The 22,500-nt window shown below is 44.8% G+C and overlaps 1 protein-coding gene across 1 annotated transcript in view; it reads right to left on the reverse strand.

The window, feature by feature from the left end:
• Window positions 1-22,500, reverse strand: part of TTC34 (tetratricopeptide repeat domain 34) — a 74,254-nt gene that overhangs the window by 27,922 nt on the left and 23,832 nt on the right. The window contains exons 5-7 of the mRNA XM_040326454.1: window positions 21,718-21,884; window positions 5,713-5,986; window positions 237-451 (exon numbers count right to left, since the gene is read on the reverse strand). Of these exons, the coding sequence (XP_040182388.1) occupies window positions 237-451; window positions 5,713-5,986; window positions 21,718-21,884 (656 nt within the window). The remainder of the gene's footprint in view (window positions 1-236; window positions 452-5,712; window positions 5,987-21,717; window positions 21,885-22,500) is intronic.

A 22,500-nucleotide genomic window follows, 5' to 3' on the forward strand; every position in this document is an offset into this window, starting at 1 on the left:
CCATTTGAATTAGGCGCGCTTACGCCGGCCCCATTTACGCTACGCCGCCGCGACTTACGGAGCAAGTGCTTTGTGAATACTGCACTTGCTCCTGTAAGTTGCGAAGGCGTAGCGTAAATACACTACGCTGCGCCGCCGTGACTTATAGCGTAGCTACCTGAATCTACCCCGCTGTTGAAGGGACGCCATGGCTGGTCAGGAAGGGGTTAATATTCGGTTGCCCTCTATGCCCTTACCTGTGACAGGCTCTGTCTTTGCCTCTTATCCAGGAACTTCACCAGAGTCTCCAGCTCTTTCGGATTCTTCCCGGCCAGCGCGGAGAGTTCCTGGGCGGCGGCGAGGACGTTGCGACACTTGACGTGGAGAATTCCGTAGCGCGCCTTGGCCGATTCATCGATGGCGCTGTTGGTGAAAGACTTTTTCAGGTGGGTGAAAGCCTCCTCGTGATTCTCTGGGGGTGAAAGCAGAAGACAAAACAGATTTAACCAATTCATGTATGTGCACAGTCCCCCCTCTACCAATTCATCTATGTGCACAGTCCCCCCCCTCTACCAATTCATCTATGTGCACAGTCCCCCCCCCCACCAATTAATGTATGTGCACAGTCTTCCCCCACCAATTCATGTATGTGCACAGTCCCCCCCCACCAATTCATGTATGTGCACAGTCCCCCCACCAATTCATGTATGTGCACAGTCCCCCCCCACCAATACATGTATGTGCACAGTCCCCCCCACCAATTCATGTATGTGCACAGTCCCCCCCTCTACCAATTCATGTATGTGCACAGTCCCCCCCCACCAATTCATGTATGTGCACAGTCCCCCCCTCTACCAATTCATGTATGTGCACAGTCCCCCCCTCTACCAATTCATGTATGTGCACAGTCCCCCCCTCTACCAATTCATGTATGTGCACAGTCCCCCCCTCTACCAATTCATGTATGTGCACAGTCCCCCCCCTCTCCCCCACCAATTCATGTATGTGCACAGTCCCCCCCCCCTCTCCCCCACCAATTCATGTATGTGCACAGTCCCCCCCTCTACCAATTCATGTATGTGCACAGTCCCCCCCTCTACCAATTCATGTATGTGCACAGTCCCCCCCTCTACCAATTCATGTATGTGCACAGTCCCCCCCCTCTCCCCCACCAATTCATGTATGTGCACAGTCCCCCCCTCTCCTCCACCAATTCATGTATGTGCAGTCTCCACTTCCCCAACAGTAAAGGGGGGACCATAATAGGGATCCTGATGTAGGGAGGAGACTTGGATGTAACGGAGAACCCTGAAGTTCGGAGGAACGCTGATTGAGAACCCTAAAGTAGAGGGAACTCTGATAGGGACCCTAAAATAAGTGGGGGGTGGACTCTGATAGGAACTCTGATGTAAGGAAAGAATCTGATGTAATGAGGACTCTAAAGGGAATCTCAAAAGGGGGGACTCTGATGAGGACCCTGATGTAAGGGGAGGGGTCTGATGAGGACCCTGATGTAAGGGGGGACTCTGATGAGTACCCTGATGTAAGGGGAGGGGTCTGATGGGGACCGTGATGTAAAGGAAACTCTGATGGGGACCCTGAAGTAAGGGGGGACTCTGATGGGGACCCCGATGTAAGGGGGGGACTCTGATGGGAACCCCAATGTAAATGGCGACTCAGATGAAGACCCTGATGTAATGGGGGACTCTGATGTAAGGAGAGACTTAAGATGATTAACAATTTCTCAATATCCCTTTGGGATTAATAACGTTTTCTGTATTTTGTATGTAACGGGGACTCTGATGGGAACACTGAAGTAAGGGGGGGGGCCTCTGATAGGGACCCTGATGTAAGAGAGGACTCTGATGTACAGAGGGACTTCTATGGGGACTGTAATGTAAGGCGGGACTCCCATGGGGACCCTAATGTAAGGCGGGACTCTGATGGGAACTCTGCTGTAAGGGGGTGTCTCTAATGTAAAGGGTGACTCTGATTATTATTTTTATGATTATTATTATTATTATTATTATTATTATTATTAATAATCATTTTTATTTATTTATTTTTTATATTATTATATGACCTCTATTTTATTGTTATTTTTATTTACTATTATTATTATTATTATATTATTTTATTATCATTATTATTAATAATAATAATACTATTTTATTTATTATTGTTTTATTGTTTTATTATTATTTGATTTGATTATATTACCTCTATTTCATTATTATTTTTAATTAATATCATTTTTTTTAATTAATATTATTATTTATTATATGACCTCTATTTTATTATTATTTTTAGTTACTATTATATTTATTATCATTATTCATTATTTTTTTTTCATTATATATATATATATATATATATATATATATATATATATATATATATATATATATAATATTATTATTATTATTATTAATGAATATATTTTTTTAAATTAATATTATTATTATTTTATTATATGACCTCTGTTTCATTATTATTTTTTAGTTACTATTATATTTATTGTTATTATTCAACTTTTTAAATGTTATATTATATATTATATATAATTTTATATTATATATATATAATATATATATAATTATATATATATATATATAATTAAAAAAAATTGAATAATAATTATAAATATAATAGTAACTAAAAAATAATAATGAAATAGAGGTTATATAATAAAATAATAATAATATTAATTAAAAAAATATATATTAATTAAAAATAATAATAATAATAATAATAATAATAATAATAATAATGTAATCAATTATAATATTTCATTATTATTATTATTATTATTATTATTATTTTTAATGAATATATATATTTTTAAATTAATATTATTATTTTATTATATGACCTCTATTTCATTATTATTATTATTTTGAATTAATATCATTTTTAATAAATTTTATTATATAACCTCTATTTTATTAATGTGTTGGATAGCAGGATGTATTTTGGTCCCCTATACTGGACGGCGTGTTTCTGCATTATATATAATTTTTTCTTTCAGTTGCTCCTTTGCGCGCTTTTCTTTGCTCGTTCTTCTCTCCCTGGCCGGACTCCATTCTTTCTTCTCCTTTGAAGAATTTTCCAATTTTATTGCTGAGCCTCCATTCCTCTGCAGGATTTTTATGATGGTCGTTTTTAGAACGTTGCTCCAGGCCACACATCCGCCGCGGTATAGGGGAACCTTTATATACGTTATGACCGGCTGCTAATTTGCCGTGACTTCTGGTTTCACGCCGTCTACGAAAACGACGGTCCTGTGATTTGGTTGTACCATCCTCACATGCCAAGAGACGTGACCCGCCGCCGGGACGTGTCTTATTATCACCGGAGGTCTTCTGTAGGTGCAGAAAATATCCAGAGCCACGGCAGGTAACCAATCAGTGATCTTCCATCGCCAGTCAGAAAATTCCCCATTTGCCTTTATCTGAATCCTATGTAATCCATTAAATCAAGACTCTGTGGGCTGTTCACATGACCTCTTTGAAGGACTGTAGCCTCTTGTTGCATGTTCATGTGCATTGACCCTTTCACTGCCACAGACGTATGTGCTACGTCCATGGCAGCGCCGGCCTGTAAACTGCTACAGCAGCCAGCAGATTACGATTTCACTTCTGGCTACAGACTCCTCCCATGTACATAAGTATCACAGGCTCCTCCCATGTACATAAGTATCACAGGCCCCTCCCATGTACATAAGTATCACAGGCTCCTCCCATGTACATAAGTATCACAGGCTCCTCCCATGTACATAAGTATCACAGGCTCCTCCCATGTACATAAGTATCACAGGCCCCTCCCATGTACATAAGTATCACAGGCTCCTCCCATGTACATAAGTATCACAGGCTCCTCCCATGTACATAAGCATCACAGGCTCCTCCCATGTACATAAGCATCACAGGCTCCTCCCATGTAAAATAAGCATCACAGGCTCCTCCCATGTACATAATTATCACAGACTCCATGTCCAATCAACTGAACTTATGTACATGGGAGGAGCCTGTGATACTTATGTACATGGGAGGAGTCTGTGATACTTATGTACATGGGAGGAGCCTGTGATACTTATGTATATGGGAGGAGCCTGTGATACTTATCTACATGGGAGGAGCCTGTGATACTTATGTACATGGGAGGAGCCTGTGATACTTATGTATATGGGAGGAGCCTGTGATACTTTTGTATATGAGAGGAGCCTGTGATACTTATGTATATGGGAGGAGCCTGTGATACTTATCTACATGGGAGGAGCCTGTGATACTTATGTATATGGGAGGAGCCTGTGATACTTTTGTATATGAGAGGAGCCTGTGATACTTATGTACATGGGAGGAGCCTGTGATACTTTTGTATATGAGAGGAGCCTTTGATACTTATGTACATGGGTGGAGCCTGATATATTTATGTACATGGGAGGAGCCTGTGATACTTATGTTCATGGGAGGAGCCTGTGATTCTTATGTACATGGGAGGAGCCTGTAATTGTTATGTACATGGGAGGAGTCTGTGATACTTATGTACATGGGAGGAGCCTGTGATACTTTTGTACATGGGAGGAGTCTGTGATACTTATGTACATGGGAGGAGTCTGTGATACTTATGGACGTGGGAGGAGTCTGTGATACTTATGTACATGGGAGGAGTCTGTGATACTTATGGACGTGGGAGGAGCCTGTGATACTTATGTACATGGGAGGAGTCTGTGATACTTTTGTACATGGGAGGAGCCTGTGATACTTTTGTACATGGGAGGAGCCTGTGATACTTATGTACATGGGAGGAGCCTGTGATACTTATGTACATGGGAGGAGTCTGTGATACTTATGTACATGGGAGGAGTCTGTGATACTTTTGTACATGGGAGGAGTCTGTGATACTTATGTACATGGGAGGAGTCTGTGATACTTATGTACATGGGAGGAGCCTGTGATACTTTTGTACATGGGAGGAGCCTGTGATACTTATGTACATGGGAGGAGCCTGTGATACTTATGTACATGGGAGGAGTCTGTGATACTTATGTACATGGGAGGAGTCTGTGATACTTTTGTACATGGGAGGAGTCTGTGATACTTATGTACATGGGAGGAGTCTGTGATACTTATGTACATGGGAGGAGTCTGTGATACTTTTGTACATGGGAGGAGCCTGTGATACTTTTGTACATGGGAGGAGTCTGTGATACTTATGTACATGGGAGGAGCCTGTGATACTTATGTACATGGGAGGAGCCTGTGATACTTATGTACATGGGAGGAGCCTGTGATACTTATGTACATGGGAGGAGCCTGTGATACTTATGTACATGGGAGGAGCCTGTGATACTTATGTACATGGGAGGAGTCTGTGATAATTATGTACATGGGAGGAGCCTGTGATACTTATGTACATGGGAGGAGCCTGTGATACTTATGTACATGGGAGGAGCCTGTGATACTTATGTACATGGGAGGAGTCTGTGATACTTATGTACATGGGAGGAGCCTGTGATACTTATGTACATGGGAGGAGTCTGTGATAATTATGTACATGGGATTTTTTATTTTTAATACATTTGCAAAGATTTCAGACAACCTTCTGTCACGTTGTCATTATGGGGGATTGTTTGTAGAATTTTTAGGAAAGTGGGAGCAGATGCACCTGTACCTAAGCGCTGTTCCCCCTCCCCCCCACCCACCCTGTAGCCCCACCTTGCCCAGGACTCACCCTTTGCAATGAGCACGTCAACGTATAAGAGATGGATTTTTGCTTGCACGTTTTCCGTATCGACCAGAGTGGCGGCGATCAGCTCCAGGTCGCGGCTCGCCGGGTCGCTCTGGAAACTCTTATTGGCGTTGAGCGCTTCTTCTAAAGACGTCCTGCAGTGGTCATGCAGCCAATCGGTGATCAGGAACCGAGCTTCTGGCTTCAGAGCGCCGATCTCTCGGGCGACGTAAGCCGCATCCGACCGGAGAGCCAGCGTGACGCCGCACACCGCTTCCTTCGTGATTAAAGAGAAGGAAAGGAGGGAATTATTTTCAATGCGCTGAGGACGATTAATATCTCCCATTTAATTAACCTCTGGCAGCTCCGCGCAAAACAGTCCATTGTCAGCGCAGGTAAACAGAGCCCATTGGCTGCCCGCCCACTTTACATGACTTGACGACTTCTTGGCAAGTCAATGGAATGTCAAACAATTGCTTACAGTAATTATATTTAAAGGGGAACTACATAGGAAAGAGATCATCATATTGTGAATTGTTTTATCAATGGGTATTAATTAACCACCTAAAGCCTTTTTCTGACTTTTGCTTACAAGTAAAAAAACAGCATTGTTTTGCTAGAAAATTACTTAACACCCAAACATTATATACAGTATATATACGCAGGGCCGCCATCAGGGGGGTACAGGCAGTACACCTGTAAGGGGCCCGGATGGCAGCCCCCTTTTTTTTTTTTAGGGGTCTGGAGGTCCCCAGGGGCCCGGAGGCCCACAGGGCCCCAGATGGCAACCCCCCTTTTTTTAATTTATTTTTTATAAAAAATAAAAAAAAATGTTTAATATATTTTTATTTTATTTTTTATGAAGTTCTGAGTTCTGAGTTTTTTTAACTAATTTTGACAAATTCGTTAATTTGGAAATATCTGAATTAGCGAAAACCCGTTAAACTTTTCTGAATATTCGTAAAATTCGGATATGCGAAAATTCGTAAAATTAAAAAAAATTCATAAATTAAAAAAAAAAAAATGTAAATTAGAAACGTTACATTTGTTAAGATGCGGCATTTGTTATTTTGGATAATTCGTAACTTTGCATAAATTCGTATTAGTTATGTTCAATAACATAAAAAAAAAAAAAGTATATAGGGGCAGATCCACAAAAGAATTACGCCGGCGTATCTATTGATACGCCGCGTAATTTTAAATTTCCCGCGTCGTATCTTTGTTTTGTATCTACAAAACAAGATACGACTGCATCTCGGATCGATCCGTCTTAGTACGCCGTCGGATCGTAGATGCATTTTTCCGCCGGCCGCTAGGTGGCGTTTCCGTCGAATTCCGCGGCGAGTATGCAAATTAGCTAGTTAAGGCGATCCACGAACGTACGTCTGGCCAGCGCATTTTTTTACGTCGTTTGCGTTCGGCTTTTTCCGGCGTATAGTTACCCCTGCTATTATGAGGCGTACTGAATGTTAAGTATGGCCATCGTTCCCCCATTGAATTTTTAATTTTTTACGTCGTTTGCGTAAGTCGTTCGCAAATAGGGATTTGCGTAGAATGACGTTACCGTCGGAAGCATTGGCTTGTTCCGGTTTATTTTCGAGCATGCGCACTGGGATACCCCCACGGACGGCGCATGCGACATTAAAAAAAAAGTTTACGTCGGGTCACGACGTATTTACATAAAACACGCCCCCATTACATCCATTTGAATTCCCCGCCCTTACGCCGCCAAAGATACACTACGCCGCCGTAACTTACGGCGCAAATTCTTTGAGGATTCGAAAAAAAAAAAAAGTTACGGCGGCGTAGTGTATCTTAGATACGCTACGCCCGGCGGATATATGCGCCAATCTACGTGGATCTGCCCCATAGTGTTTGGGGTTTCTAAACTCGTTCTGAGTTTTTTTAACTAATTTTGACAAATTCGTAAATTTGGAAATATCCGAATCGCGAAAACCTGTTTAACAAACTTTTCTGAATATTCATAAGATTCGGATATACGAAAATTCATAAATAAAAAAAAAAAAAATTGTAAATTAGAAAAAAATTGTAAATTTGAAAATTCGTAAATTAAAAAAAAATTGTAAATTAGAAAATGTGTAAATTTGAAAATTTGTAAATTCGAAAATCCAAAAATTCGAAAATTATTATAATTATACAGGATTTATATAGCGCCAACAGTTTGCGCGGCGCTTTGCTTATGCCTTTTTTTTCTATAAAATCATTCAATTTGGTGCGACCTTGAATGTTTTTAAAAAGGTTCAGATGTCGGCAAGCCGCACATGAAATCGCACTGAAGTAGCCGCATTCCGTGTGAACGGACAGCTCCTCCTATAAGTTCAGACATTATCGCGGTAAGCACGACCTCGCTTCTAGCAATATGCTAAAAGGAAAAAAAAAGAAAAAAAAAAGATGCCATTAAAAAAAAGAAAAAAAAGATGGGGAAGGTCTGCACCGGCGCAGCGTATGGGAGATACGCTACGCCGCTGTAACTTACTTTGCCAGACTTCGAATCCTCAAAGATTTTGCGCCGTAAGTTACGGCGGCGTAGTCTATCTCTGGCGGCGTAACGGCGCGTAATTCAAATCGGCGATTAGGGGGCGTGAAGCGCGTCCCCGCGCCGAATGAACTGCGCATGCGCCGTCCCTAAATTTCCCGCCGTGCATTGCGCAAAATGACGTCGCTAGGACGTAATTTTTTTTAACATAGACGTGAATTACGTCCATCCCGATTCACGGACAACTTACGGCAAAAAAAAATTCAAATTAAACGCGTGAACGACGGCCATACTTTAACATGGCAAGTCTAACTATACGCCGCAAAACACCAGCTTTAACTATACGCCGGAAAAAGCCGACTAGAGACGACGTAAAAGTATGCGACGGCCGCGCGTACGTTCGTGGATCGTCGGAAATAGCTAATTTGCATACTCGACGTGGAAAACGACGCAAACTCCACCCAGCGGACGCCGAAGTATTGCATCCAAGATCCGAAGGCGTACGCCTGTCGGATCTTACCCAGATGCCGTCGTATCTTGTTTTGAGGATTCAAACTAAAGATACGACGCGGCAAATTTGAAAGTACGCCGGCGTATCAGTAGATACGCCGGCTTACTCGCTCTGTGGATCTGCCCCGATGTCTTTAATTTAGTCCCCGGAACTCTCTACTAATATGTTTTTCCAAAATAAAAGCCGTCGTTTTATCAAACCGTTTAAATCCGCTCCTCGCCGTCCCCTCTCCCCTCCCCCGGGGGACCATCGGGAAAAATAAAAAAGCATAAATGGCTTTCATTTTAATCACGCTCCGGCTCTCCCGAGGCGGCCGGGAGGTGGGGGGAAGAAATAAAACGCGATCCGAGCCCTTGTGACGGCCTCTCCCCTATCTCTGAGCGCACGCCGCGCAGCCCGTCATTACTTCGTGATTGAGTGCGCTCTGGGAGAAATCGCGGCTCCGTCTCCCATATTAATGCGCCGTCCTTAATAGCTCATCTGACTTTTAATTGTGTTTTTAAGATGTGCGCAGAGCTGATAACGCCACACACTTTTGTTTTGTTTTGTTTTTTTTGCAGCAAGGTAAAAAATAAGATACTTAGGAACAAAAAAAATTCCACATTGTAACTCTTTCGCTGCCATTTTTTTTTTTTGGCATACGGGTTTAAAAAAAGCATTTACGGCCTGAAGATTACATTAAACCCCCCCCCCCCTCCCCCATAAGCTGTAACAGGTACAGCAGATACAGCATTGTTTCTCAAGCACAAATCTTCCCCAGGTGTATACACTTCCACTCTGGAATCACTCCTCTTAGTCTCCGTTCACATATATGCAAATCGGATGCGAGTGGAACCACATCCAATTTGCATAGCATGCGAACCAGTAGTCTTCTCAATGCTGCCGGTTCACACATGTGCAGGGCGACCACAGTGCAGGTAAAAAAAAAAAGTCCTGTGTGTTTTTCAGACCGGTTCAGGTGTAATTTAAGGCAGAAATTTTCACCTGAACCGGTGAACAGAACCGCAGTGGAAACCGCGGCCGCACATATGTGAATGGAGCCTTGGGCAGCAGCAAACGGCAACTCCCACTGGAACAGTCTATCACCAAGGAGCCAACAGAAAGGTGAGAGAGCCGCTGACGACTCAGGATCGTGACGTCAGAGCTGAGATTCCGCCCCGACTAGTTTCGTCCAATGGACATTCTCAAAGGGTACAATGATAAACCAACTCTGATTTTTTATTTTATTTAGCCCAACCCCCCAAAAAACAAATAGGTTTAAAAAAAAGGAGCTGTCCCCTTAGTACTCTCTTTTCACCATGAGATGCCCTCAGTCTTCCAGGTTGGTTGACAATCACTGTTACTCAACCTGTAAGACTGAGGACCTATGCGAGTGCAGGGCACATAGTTTTGTCCGTATGGACATTCTCAAAGGGTACCATGGTTAAACCTCCGCCCCTTTTTTTTTTTTTACTTAACCCACCCCCCACCAAAATAAATAAATAACCAAATAGATTAAAAAAGGAGGAGCTGTCCCTGCAGTACTCTCATTTCACCATGAGATGCCCTCAGTCTTCCAGGTTGATTGACAAGCACCGTTACTCAACCTGTAAGACTAAGGACATATGTGAGAAGGGCTGGGCAGGTGGGACAGCTGCCCTTGGCACAATGGTTTACTGTAATGATGGGGGCGCCTTCCTTCTGTTACAAGGCTGGCAGGAGTAGTGACTTCGGCAGTGATTTTGACAAGCGAGCGACTGCTGAGCGTAGGATCCCCTAAGCTTGGACATCATGTGAGTAGGAGGTGCGCAGCTTGGCATCTTTGCCCAGGGTGCCCGATGACCTTGTCCCAGCACTGTACATTAGTGCAGGATGCCAGGCTCACCATGGCACTCTGCTTTCACAGATTAATGGGGCATAGGGTGGTGCTGACATCATCACATTAGCAACACTTCCAACATCATTGAGGACCACCCAGCCTAAAGAAGAGGTGACTAGGATAAGGACTCTGCGGCATCACACGATTGGCTAGAAGACATGAAAAAAGGCAAGTTGCTAAAAAAAGTCTAAAACACAACTTGTTCATTGAGGGAGTGCCAAATTTGGAGTGGGCTTTCAATGTTGGTCTTCCTATTGACTCCACCTTTTCTAATTTTTGGGACAACTTCTGGTGGATCTCCAGTCATGTTCAGCAAGCCATCAATACAAAGATCCGATATGGGCTTTCAATGTTGGCCTTCCTATTGACTCTATCTTGTCTCATTTTTGGGAAAATTTCTGATGGATCTCAAGTCATGTTCAGCAAGCCATCGATACAAAGATCCGATATGGGCTTTCAATGTTGGCCTTCCTATTGACTCCACCTTGTCTCATTTTTGGGACAATTTATGGTGGATCTCCAGTCATGTTCAGCAAGCCATCGATACAAAGATCCGAGATGGGCTTTCAATGTTGGCCTTCCTATTGACTCTATCTTGTCTAATTTTTGGGACAATTTCTGATGGATCTCAAGTCATGTTCAGCAAGCCATCGATACAAAGATCCGATATGGGCTTTTAATGTTGGCCTTCCTATTGACTCTATCTTGTCTAATTTTTGGGAAAATTTCTGATGGATCTCCAGTCATGTTCAGCAAGCCATCGATACAAAGATCCGATATGGGCTTTTAATGTTGGCCTTCCTATTGACTCTATCTTGTCTCATTTTTGGGACAATTTCTGGTGGATCTCCAGTCATGTTCAGCAAGCCATCGATACAAAGATCCTATATGGGCTTTTAATGTTGGCCTTCCTATTGGCCCTATCTTGTCTCATTTTTAGGACAATTTCTGATGGATCTACAGTCATGTTCAGCAAGCCATCGGTACAAAAATCCGATATGGGCTTTTAATGTTGGTTTTCCTATTGACTCCACCTTGTCTCATTTTTAGGACAATTTCTGATGGATCTACAGTCATGTTCAGCAAGCCATCGATACAAAGATCCGATATGGGCTTTCAATGTTGGCCTTCCTATTGACTCCACTTTGTCTCATTTTTGGGACAATTTCTGATGGATCTCCAGTCATGTTCAGCAAGCCATCGATACAAAGATCCGATATGGGCTTTTAATGTTGGACTTCCTATTGACTCCACCTTGTCTCATTTTTAGGACAATGTCTCATGGATCTCCAGTAATGTCCTGCCATCGATACAAAAATCCGATATCTCAGGGGATTTTGGCGGCACACTGAAAGACAATGAAGCAGGTTCCAGTAATGGAGGGACCTTCAAAGATAAGAACATTAACCAAGACCTGTTCTACCCAACTTCTATCCAGACATGTTACAATGTTTAATTTCCAGCGTGGTTCTGAAACACACATTTACCAGACGCCGCAATTTGGAAAGCTCAAAGTGCTCTTCAATAAGCGGCTATTTCTCTCTCCATTCCCTGCGCTTTACCGCTATTGAAATGCTCGGCTCTAACTACCTTAAGTGAGGCCTGCGCATAAAAACCCATCTGCACTGAGAGACAAATGTTTTAATGTTGGCCTTCCTATTGACTCTACCTTGTCTCATTTTTGGGACAATTTCTGATGGATCTCCAGACATGTTCAGCAAGCCATCGATACAAAGATCCGATATGAGCTTTTAATGTTGGCCTTCATATTGACTCCACCTTTTCTAATTTTTGGGACAATTTCTGATGGATCTCCAGTCATGTTCAGCAAGCCATCAATACAAAGATCCGATATGGGCTTTCAATGTTGGCCTCCCTATTGACTCCACCTTGTCTCTTTTTGGGGCAATTTCTGATGGATCCCCAGTCATGTTCAGCAAGCCATCGATACAAAGATCCGATATGGGCTTTTAATGTTGGCCTTCCTATTGGCCCTATCTTGTCTCATTTTTGGGACAATTTCTGATGGATCTCCAGTCATGTTCAGCAAGCCATCGATACAAAGATCCGATATGGGCTTTTAATGTTGGACTTCCTATTGACTCCACCTTGTCTCATTTTTAGGACAATGTCTCATTTATCTCCAGTCATGTCCTGCCATCGATACAAAGATCCGATATCTCAGGGGATTTTGGCGGCACACTGAGAGACAATGAAGCTGGTTCCAGTAATGGAGGGACCTTCAAAGATAAGAACATTAACCAAGACTTGGTCTACCCAGACTGAGACACGAGACAAGCCCCAGACCGCCATGGCCGTCTACATCTTCCTCCCAGGAGCCGTGTATTTTCTACTTCTATCCAGACATGTTACAATGTTTAATTTCCAGCGTTGGTTCTGAAACACACATTTACCAGACGCCGCAATTTGGAAAGCTCAAAGTGCTCTTCAATAAGCGGCTATTTCTCTCTCCATTCCCTGCGCTTTACCGCTATTGAAATGCTCGGCTCTAACTACCTTAAGTGAGGCCTGCGCATAAAAACCCATCTGCACTGAGAGACAAATTAGTTCCAATGGAACGATGCACCATGATTGACCTTGACAAGTGTATGGCTATAATATAACCCCCGGGGAGGAACCGCCGCTCTGCGAGCCCTGGACCATAATTTACAGGCTTTTATATTAATGTGAAAGAGCGCGCAATCTGCTTTCTGCTGAAAAAAAAAATCTTTTAAGTAGAATCTTCAAGCACTTGTGTGTCCAGGCAATGCAGAGATTTCTACTATCTCCCTCTACCCCCCCCCCCCCCTCGCCGAAAACTCTATTTATCTTTTATCCCCCCCCACCTTCTTATTTATCTCTATTTCTTTCTCAGATCCTTTTCTCCATCTTCTATCTCTCTTTCTGGTCCCACTCTACTCTACCTCCCATCTACTTCCTGTCTTTCTTTCTCTCCATCTCTTTCTCCCTCTTTCCCTTTTTTTCTCTGACACCTTCCCTTTATCTCTTTTCTCTCCTCTCTGCCCTTCCACATTTTCTCTCCCTGTCACCATCGTCTATTTCCACCACCTGTATCTCCCCCTGACTTCTCCCACATTTCACCCTAAGGGCTCTTTCACACGGAGCAGACCGTTTCTGGGTCCGCTCCGTGTGTCTCCGTCGGCTCAGCGGGGATCCCCGCTCAGCTGTCGGCGGATAGGGCGGTCCCCGCACACAGTGCAGGGACCGCCCTGTCTCAGCTCCGCTCTGCCCTATGGGGAACCGGATGCAGACGGACCGTCTGTCCATCTGCATCAGTTCCGTTCCGCCGGACAGAAGAAAAATAGGGTTTTCTTCCGTCCGAAAACCGGATCCCGACGGACGCGGACGCTAGCAGATGCTCCATCCGCTAACGGACGCGATCCCATAGGGATGTATTACAAGTCCGTTAACGGACTTGTAATAACGGACAGGCGGAGCGGACGTCTGAAAGGGGCCTAAGTTTTTCACCCCACCCCCAATAATAATAACCCCCAACATTGGTGTCAGTTACGGCAATAACCCCCAACACTGGTGTCAGTGGACCCAATAATAACCCCCTACATGATTGGTTTCAGTTATGGCAAAAATAAACCCTCACCATTGGTTTCAGTTATTTTAATAATAACCCCCAACATTGGTGTCAGTTACTTCAATAATAACCCCTAACATTCGTGTCAGTCAGGGATGGACTGGGACAGAAATTTGGCCCTGGACTTCATCCAGACTAGCCCACTTTGACAGGTCTCTCCCATGGCGGCTGGACAACTCCCGCACCCCCCGCCCCCCCCCGGCCACACAAGCCCCCTCTCTCCCTTCACTAGCCGTTCTACTTTATTAGAGTAGAACGGCTGGTACTGGTACTCTTATAGGCAGTACCAGTGGGGAAGCTAGACATTATTTCACCCGGGGCAAAGAATCAGTTTGGCGCCCCCCCTTGGGACAAGATTAGGCAGAAGTGAGAATCTCCCAGGCCATAGCTGTCTGTCCCCTCCCCCCATGCTCCTCTGTCATCCCCCCTGCTCCTCTGGTCCTCCCCCTGCTTCTTTGTTCCCCCCCAGGTGAGCGCTGCGGGAAGGGACAGACAGAGGAGCGAAGGGGGGCAGCAGTCCGCTGTCACTGAAGCCGGCCCACTGAGCCATCGGCCCACCGGGAAACTCCCTGTAGTCCTAATGGCCAGTCCATCCCTGGTGTCAGTTACCGTATTTATCGGCGTATACCACAGGAATTCAGGAATTGCGGGTCCACATTAGGGGTGCGCACTATACGCTGGAGCGCGCAATATCCCGATAAATACGGTACTTCAATAATAAACCCTAACATTGGTTTCAGTTACTATAATAAGAACCCCCAACACTGGTTTCAGTTATTTCAATAATAACCCCAGGGCCGATCCTAGGCAGGGTGCACAGGGTGCTTTGCACCCAGGCGCCTGCAGAGGTGGGGGCGCCAAAGTGGCAGAGTTCTGCCCTCCCTCCTTCTCTCCTTGTTTGTGTCCATCCAGAAATAGTGTTTTGAGCATAGGTGTGTGTCCGTCCAGAACTGATGTGACTCTGACCATCTCCTGTACTATGTCTGCAGTCTCTGACCATCTCCTTTACTATGTCTGCAGTCTCTGACCATCTCCTGTACTATGTCTGCAGTCTCTGACCATCTCCTTTACTATGTCTGCAGTCTCTGATCATCTCCTGTACTATGTCTGCAGTCTTTGACCGTCTCCTGTTCCTTACTGCAGTCTCTGACGTCTCCTGTACTATGTCTGCAGTCTCTGACCATCTCATGTACTGTGTCTGCAGTCTCTGACCATCTCCTGTACTAAGTCTGCAGTCTCTGACCGTCTCCTGTACTGTGTCTGCAGTCTCTGACCGTCTCCTGTACTATGTCTGCAGTCTCTGACCGTCTCCTGTACTATGTCTGCAGTCTCTGACCGTCTCCTGTACTATGTCTGCAGTCTCTGACCGTCTCCTGTACTATGTCTGCAGTCTCTGACCATCTCCTGTACTGTGTCTGCAGTCTCTGACCATCTCATGTACTGTGTCTGCAGTCTCTGACCATCTCCTTTACTATGTTTGCAGTCTCTGACCGTCTCCTGTACTGTGTCTGCAGTCTCTGACCGTCTCCTGTACTATGTCTGCAGTCTCTGACCGTCTCCTGTACTATGTCTGCAGTCTCTGACCGTCTCCTGTACTATGTCTGCAGTCTCTGACCGTCTCCTGTACTATGTCTGCAGTCTCTGACCATCTCCTGTATCATGTCTGTAGTATGTCTGGGGCTCTTTCTAACAGACTCTCTAACAGAAGCCCTCTCTGTGTCCATCAGAGAGCCCCCCCCCCCTCCAGGTCCCAATAAAGTACTCTGCTTCTCTTCCTGTATTTTATTTAATGTTAAGAGATCCCAGGGTAATGAAGACTTTGTGGGGGAGCATCTCTGTGGTTGAGTCATTGCCATAGAAACATTTGTAAAGGGGAGGAGTCAATAAAATGACCACGCCCATGAGGGGTGCCAGAAATATTTCTGCACCCAGGCGCCTGTTACCCTAGGATCGGCCCTGCCCGGAACCGATCCAATGCAGCCGTTCCCTGGGCAGGAAGTCAAGTGAGGGCGAGATAGCCCCCCACTCAGGCTCTATGCCCTTGGAGGACCGGAACGACCTCTGACCGTTCTTGGTCTAATTAAACTATGTAATTTTTCTTAAAGTAAAAAAAAATATATATATATATATATATATATATATATATATATATATATATATATATATATATATATATATATATATATATATATTTTCTCTCTCTTTTGCTTTTAAAAAGGTAAATATGAGATGTGGGGTCTTTTTGACCCCAGATCTCTTCATAAAGAGGACCTGTCATTCTTGTTTCTATTTCAAAGGATGTTTACATTCCGTGTACTAGGAATAAAAGTGATAAAAAAAAAGGGACAGTGTAAAAATAAAAAAATAAAATAAATACAAATTTAAAGCACCCCCACCCCTCCGAGGTCGCAAGCAGAAGCAAACGCATACGTAAGTCGTGTCCGCATATGTAAACGGTGTTCAAACCCCACATGTGAGGTATCGCCGCGATCGTTAGAGCGAGAGCAATAATTCTAGCACTAGATCTCCCGTGTAACTCTAAACAGGTAACCTGTAAAAAAAATAAAAATTATAAAAAAAAGAGTCGCCTATGGAGCTTTTTAAGCAGCGTAGTTTGGCGCCATTCTACGAGCGTCCGCTATTTTAAAGCGTGACATGTTGGGTATCTATTTACTCGCCGCAACATCATCATCATCATTATACCAAAAAAATTGGGGTAACTGTTTTTTTTATTCATTAACCACTTGCCGACCTCCTCATGTAGATATACATCAGCAGAATGGCACGGACAGGCACATGTACGTACCAGTACGTCCTCTGCTTGACGTGGGTCGGGGGTCTGATCGGGACCCCCCCCCCCTCCTAAATGCGGCGGTCGGTAAGCCTCGGGGAGCGATCTGGGACGACGGCGCGGCTATTCGTTTATAGCCGCCCCCTCGCGATCGCTCCCCGGAGCTGAAGAACGGGGAGAGCCGTATGTAAACACGGTTTCCCCGTGCTTCACTGTGGCGGCTGCATCGATCGAGTGATCCCTTTTATAGGGAGACTCGATCGATGACGTCAGACCTACAGCCACACCCCCCTACAGTTGTAAACACACACAAAGTGAACACTAAATGTTACAGCGCCCCCTGTGTTTACCTCCCAAACTGCAAATGTCATTTTCACAGTAAACAATGCAATTTAAATGCATTTTTTGCTGTGAAAATGACAATGGTCCCAAAAATGTGTCAAAATTGTCCGAAGTGTCCGCCATAATGTCGCAGTCACGAAAAAAATCGCTGATTACCGCCATTAGTAGTAAAAAAAATAAAAAAAATAAAAATGCAATAAAACTATCCCCTATTTTGTAAACGCTATAAATTTTGCGCAAACCAACCGATAAACGATTATTGCGATTTTTTTTTTACCAAAAATAGGTAGAAGAATACGTATCGGCCTAAACTGAGGAAAAACATTTTTTTATATATATTTTTGGGGGATATTTATTATAGCAAAAATTAAAAAATATTACATTTTTTTTAAAAATTGTCGCTCTATTTTTGTTTATAGCGCAAAAAATAAAAACCGCAGAGGTGATCAAATACCACCAAAAGAAAGCTCTATTTGTGGGGAAAAAAGGACGCCAATTTTGTTAGGGAGCCACGTCGCACGACCGCGCAAATGTCAGGATGTGCAGAATCGCAAAAACTGGCCGGGTCCTTTACCTGCCTAAAGGTCCGGGTCTAAAGTGGTTAAAGTGTATTTTTTCCCAAAATCCTTGCGTTTGAAAGACCGCTGCGCAAATACAGTGTGACACAATATAATAATATACATAATATAATATTGCATTGCCCGCCATTTTATTCTCTTGGGTCCTTCCAAAAAATATATATATATATAATTTTGGGGGTTCTAAGTAATTTTATAGCAAAAAAAATGAATAAAAAAAATACAGATTTTTACTTGTACAACAAATGTCAGAAGAAGTCCTGATCAGCAAGTGGTAAAGAACTGGCGAGGAGACGGCGATTTATCTCGCACGCCCTGCGAACAACGTCAGATAACAGAGCGACGCTTATCTCACACTTAAAAAACAATTCTGAGCACAATGAGCTCATTGGCTCTCGTGCTAACCCCCCCTCCCCCTTTCATGATTCATGGGCTCATTCTGCCCTCCGTGGGCACCTGCCAAGGGCCCGAGGGCGGTTCTTTTTCCTGTGTGTGAGAACAACCTGTTCCACCGGTGGGGCACCGATGATAAGAGACGGATCGCTTTCCCCAGGAATGCCATTGTCTTCTGTTCCCACCACATCCCCCCATTGATAACGGCATCACTGTGGGCGGATTGCCACCGCGGCGACACAATGTACGGCGCAGGACAGGCCATCTATCAGGGATTTTCTTAAAAGTGGTTTGATTGCCACGATACGTGATATTATAATACGCACCCGCCAGAACAATATCCGTACGCCGGTTCCAGAGGTGCGGTGCCAGGCCGCGGTATATGCAGGTGCCAGAAACCAAATACAACACCTTGCGCTGGATCAAAAAATGTGGGGATTTTAGCGATTTACGAGGAAATCCGCCACTTTGCCCAATCCTTAACCACTTCCATACCAGGCACTTACACCCCCTTCCTGCCCAGGCCAATTTTCAGCACTATCGCTGTTTAAATGACAATTGCGCGGTCGTGCTACACTGTACCCAAACAGAATTTTTATCATTTTTTCCCCACAAATAGAGCTTTCTTTTGGTGGTATTTGATCACCTCTGTTGTTTTAAATTTTTTCCTAAACAAATAAAAAAAAAAAAGACAGAGGCCCGGATTCAGAGAGAATTTACCCCGGCGTATCCATAGATACGCCGCGTAAATTCAAATCTGCGCCGGCGTATCTTCTTTCTGTATTCAGAAAGCAAGATACGCCGACTTTAGCCTAAGATACGACTGGCATAAGTCTCTTACGCCGTCGTATCTTAGGGCGCATTCTCACGCTTGCCGCTAGGTGGCGCTCCCGTAGTTTTCGGCGTAGAGTATGCAAATTACCTAGTTACGCCGATTCACAAACGTATGTGCGCCCGGCGGTAGTTTTTTACGTTGTTTGCGTGAGGCTTTTTCGGCGTAATGTTGCTCCTGCTATTAGGTGGCACAGCCAATGTTAAGTATGGACGTCGTTTCCGCTTCGAAATTTAAATTTTTTGCGTCGTTTGCGTAAGTCGTTCGTGAATAGGGCTGGACGTAATTTACGTTCACGTCGAAACCAATGACGTCCTTGCGACATCATTTGAAGCAATGCACACTGGGATATGTACACGGATGGCGCATGCGCCGTTCGTAAATCACATCAATTACGTCAGGTCGTCACATATTAGCATAAAACACGCCCCCCCTTACACATTTGAAGAGGGCTTACGCCGGCCCCATTTATGCTACGCCGCCGCAACTTACGGAGCAAGTGCTTTGTGAATACTGCACTTGCTCCTGTAAGTTGCGTCAGCGTAGCGTAAATACAATACGCTGCGCCGCCGTAACATAAAGCACAGCTACCTGAATCTACCCCAGAGAATTTGAAATTTTGAAAAAAAAAGTTTTTTCTTTTGTTTCTGTTATAAAATTAGGTAAATACCAGTAAGTACGTTTTTTTTCTCCTTCACTGATAAGGCGGCACTGACAAGGCGGCACCGATGAGGTGGCACCAATGAGGTGGCACTGATAGGCAGCACTGATATGCAGCACTGATGGGCACGGATAGGCGACACTGTTGGGCACTGAAAGGCAGCACTGCTGAGCACTGATGGGCACTGATATGCAGCACTGATAGATGGCACTGATAGGCATCGCTGATGGCACTGGCAGGCATTGGGGATGGGCACTGATTGGCACTGCCAGCTGCCTGGGCACTGATTGGCATATGCCTGGTGGTCTAGGGTGGTACTATCTATCTATCTATCTTATTCAGGCTTAGTGATTATTAGATCTATTAGCTAGATGGTCCCCTATTATTGGCTGTCAGTGGCGGTGCGTCTATAGAGGGCGCCGGAGCGCCGCCCCCTCTGGCTCTCGCTCCACCACTGAAATAACATAGATTCATGCATTGCATGAATCTATGTTATTGTTGCTGGCCACTGCCGCCGACGAATCAGATGGCCGGACGGCGAGCGCCGGCCACCTGAATAACGGCAGCTGGTTGGCTGTGCGGAAGTGCCTATCAGAGCCAGCGGCTATGATAGGCTTTCCGAGTACAGCCCTCCGGCTCTCGGGAAGCTTATCTAAGGGACGCATGGGTGGTGCGTTCCTTAGATAAGACTGACAGGCGTCTCAGCCAATCAGGTTCGCCGGTTCTGGTTACCGGTAACCTGATTGGCTGAATCGTCTTCGAGGGCGGGAGAAGACATCGAGGGACGTGGAAGCAGGATGGCTGACCCGCAGAAAGGTAAGTACCGGGCGGGGGTGGGGGGGGGGGAGGGGCATTATACTGGGCACAGTGGCATCAATGGGCATTATACTAAGCACAGTGACATCAATGGGCATCATACTGGGCACAGTGGCATCAATGGGCATTATACTGGGCACAGTGGCGACAAAGGGCACAGTGGCTGCGTTTGATGGCATGGCACAGTGGTGACAATTGATGGCACAGTGGCTGCGTTTAATGGCATGGCACAGTGGTGACAATTGATGGCACAGTGGCTGCGTTTGATGGCATGGCACAGTGGTGACAATTGATGGCACAGTTGCTGCGTTTGATGGCATGGCACAGTGGCTGCGTTTGATGGCATGGCACAGTGGTGACAATTGATGGCACAGTGGCTGCGTTTAATGGCATGGCACAGTGGTGACAATTGATGGCACAGTGGCTGCGTTTGATGGCATGGCACAGTGGTGACAATTGATGGCACAGTTGCTGCGTTTGATGGCATGGCACAGTGGCTGCGTTTGATGGCATGGCACAGTGGTGACAATTGATGGCAAAGTGGCTGCGTTTGATGGCATGGCACAGTGGTGACAATTGATGGCCCAGTGGCTGCGTTTGATGGCATGGCACAGTGGTGACAATTGATGGCACAGTGTCTGCGTTTAATGGCATGGCACAGTGGTGACAATTGATGGCACAGTGGCTGTGTTTGATGGCATGGCACAGTGGTGACAATTGATGGCACAGTGGCTGCGTTTGATGGCATGGCACAGTGGCTGCGTTTGATGGCATGGCACAGTGGCTGCGTTTGATGGCATGGCACAGTGGTGACAATTGATGGCACAGTGTCTGCGTTTGATGACATGGCACAGTGGCTGCGTTTGATGGCATGGCACAGTGGCTGCGTTTGATGGCACAGTGACTGCATTTGATGGCATGGCACAGTGGTGACAATTGATGGCACAGTGGCTGCGTTTGATGGCATGGCAGAGTGGCTGAGTTTGATGGCATGGCAGAGTGGCTGCATTTGATGGGCACAGTAAGGCTGCAATTGTTTTTTATTTTATTTTTTTTCGTTTACGCCCCCCCCCAAAAATGTTGGCTGTAATAAACAATCGTTCTATCTCTGGTCGGTACCTTCTGCTGGTTCATAGACATCTGCATGAAGCCTTTAGCGCACAGCGCCTCGGTATTGGCGGGCTCCGCCCTCAGCACGGTGTTATAATCGAATATCGCCGTCATCTTCTGTCCCAGCTGCCCGTAACATCTGCCTCTGGCCAGCAGAGAGTCCTTGGCATGGCCTCCTGTCCATAAATACACAACGCCTTTTGTTTAGCGATGCTGACAATACAAACGTCATCACATCCCCCCCTCCCCCCCTGACAATTCACGCCATTTATTCCACCGCATCGCAGCACAGATGTTTAAGTCATTTGCGCACTTTTGCCAGAACACGTGCGCTCAGCGTTTTCCGTGGAAGGTTCAGTTTCTATTGTATTCTTATCTTTACATTTTCGGAATTTTTGCGATATCAAGTCACTTTTTAATTTGGAACTGCAGCACGGCTCACACTAAAAGGATCAATCCACCTTCAACTGATACTTTAGAGTTTTATTTATATATAAAAAAAATATTGCGGAGCTATTCATCCTCTGAAACTGCATGTGCACGTGTTCTGTGCAAAAATCAAATGTTATTTGGCCATTTCCTCTCCAGGTTGATTGTTCTTCCTTCATACAGGATAAAGTAAATCGGGACAATACCACATTATGGTCACTAGATGGTGCTGATGATCACAACAGCTAAATACTTATTTACTATGATCACCAGTGACATCTAGTGGCCATAAAGCAGTATTTTTATGATTCACTCTATGAAGAATATTCAACCTGGATAGAAAATATCCCGACCCTACACCTT

Source organism: Rana temporaria, chromosome 10 (genome assembly GCF_905171775.1).
Source record: "Rana temporaria chromosome 10, aRanTem1.1, whole genome shotgun sequence".
NCBI classification, from domain to species: domain Eukaryota; kingdom Metazoa; phylum Chordata; class Amphibia; order Anura; family Ranidae; genus Rana; species Rana temporaria.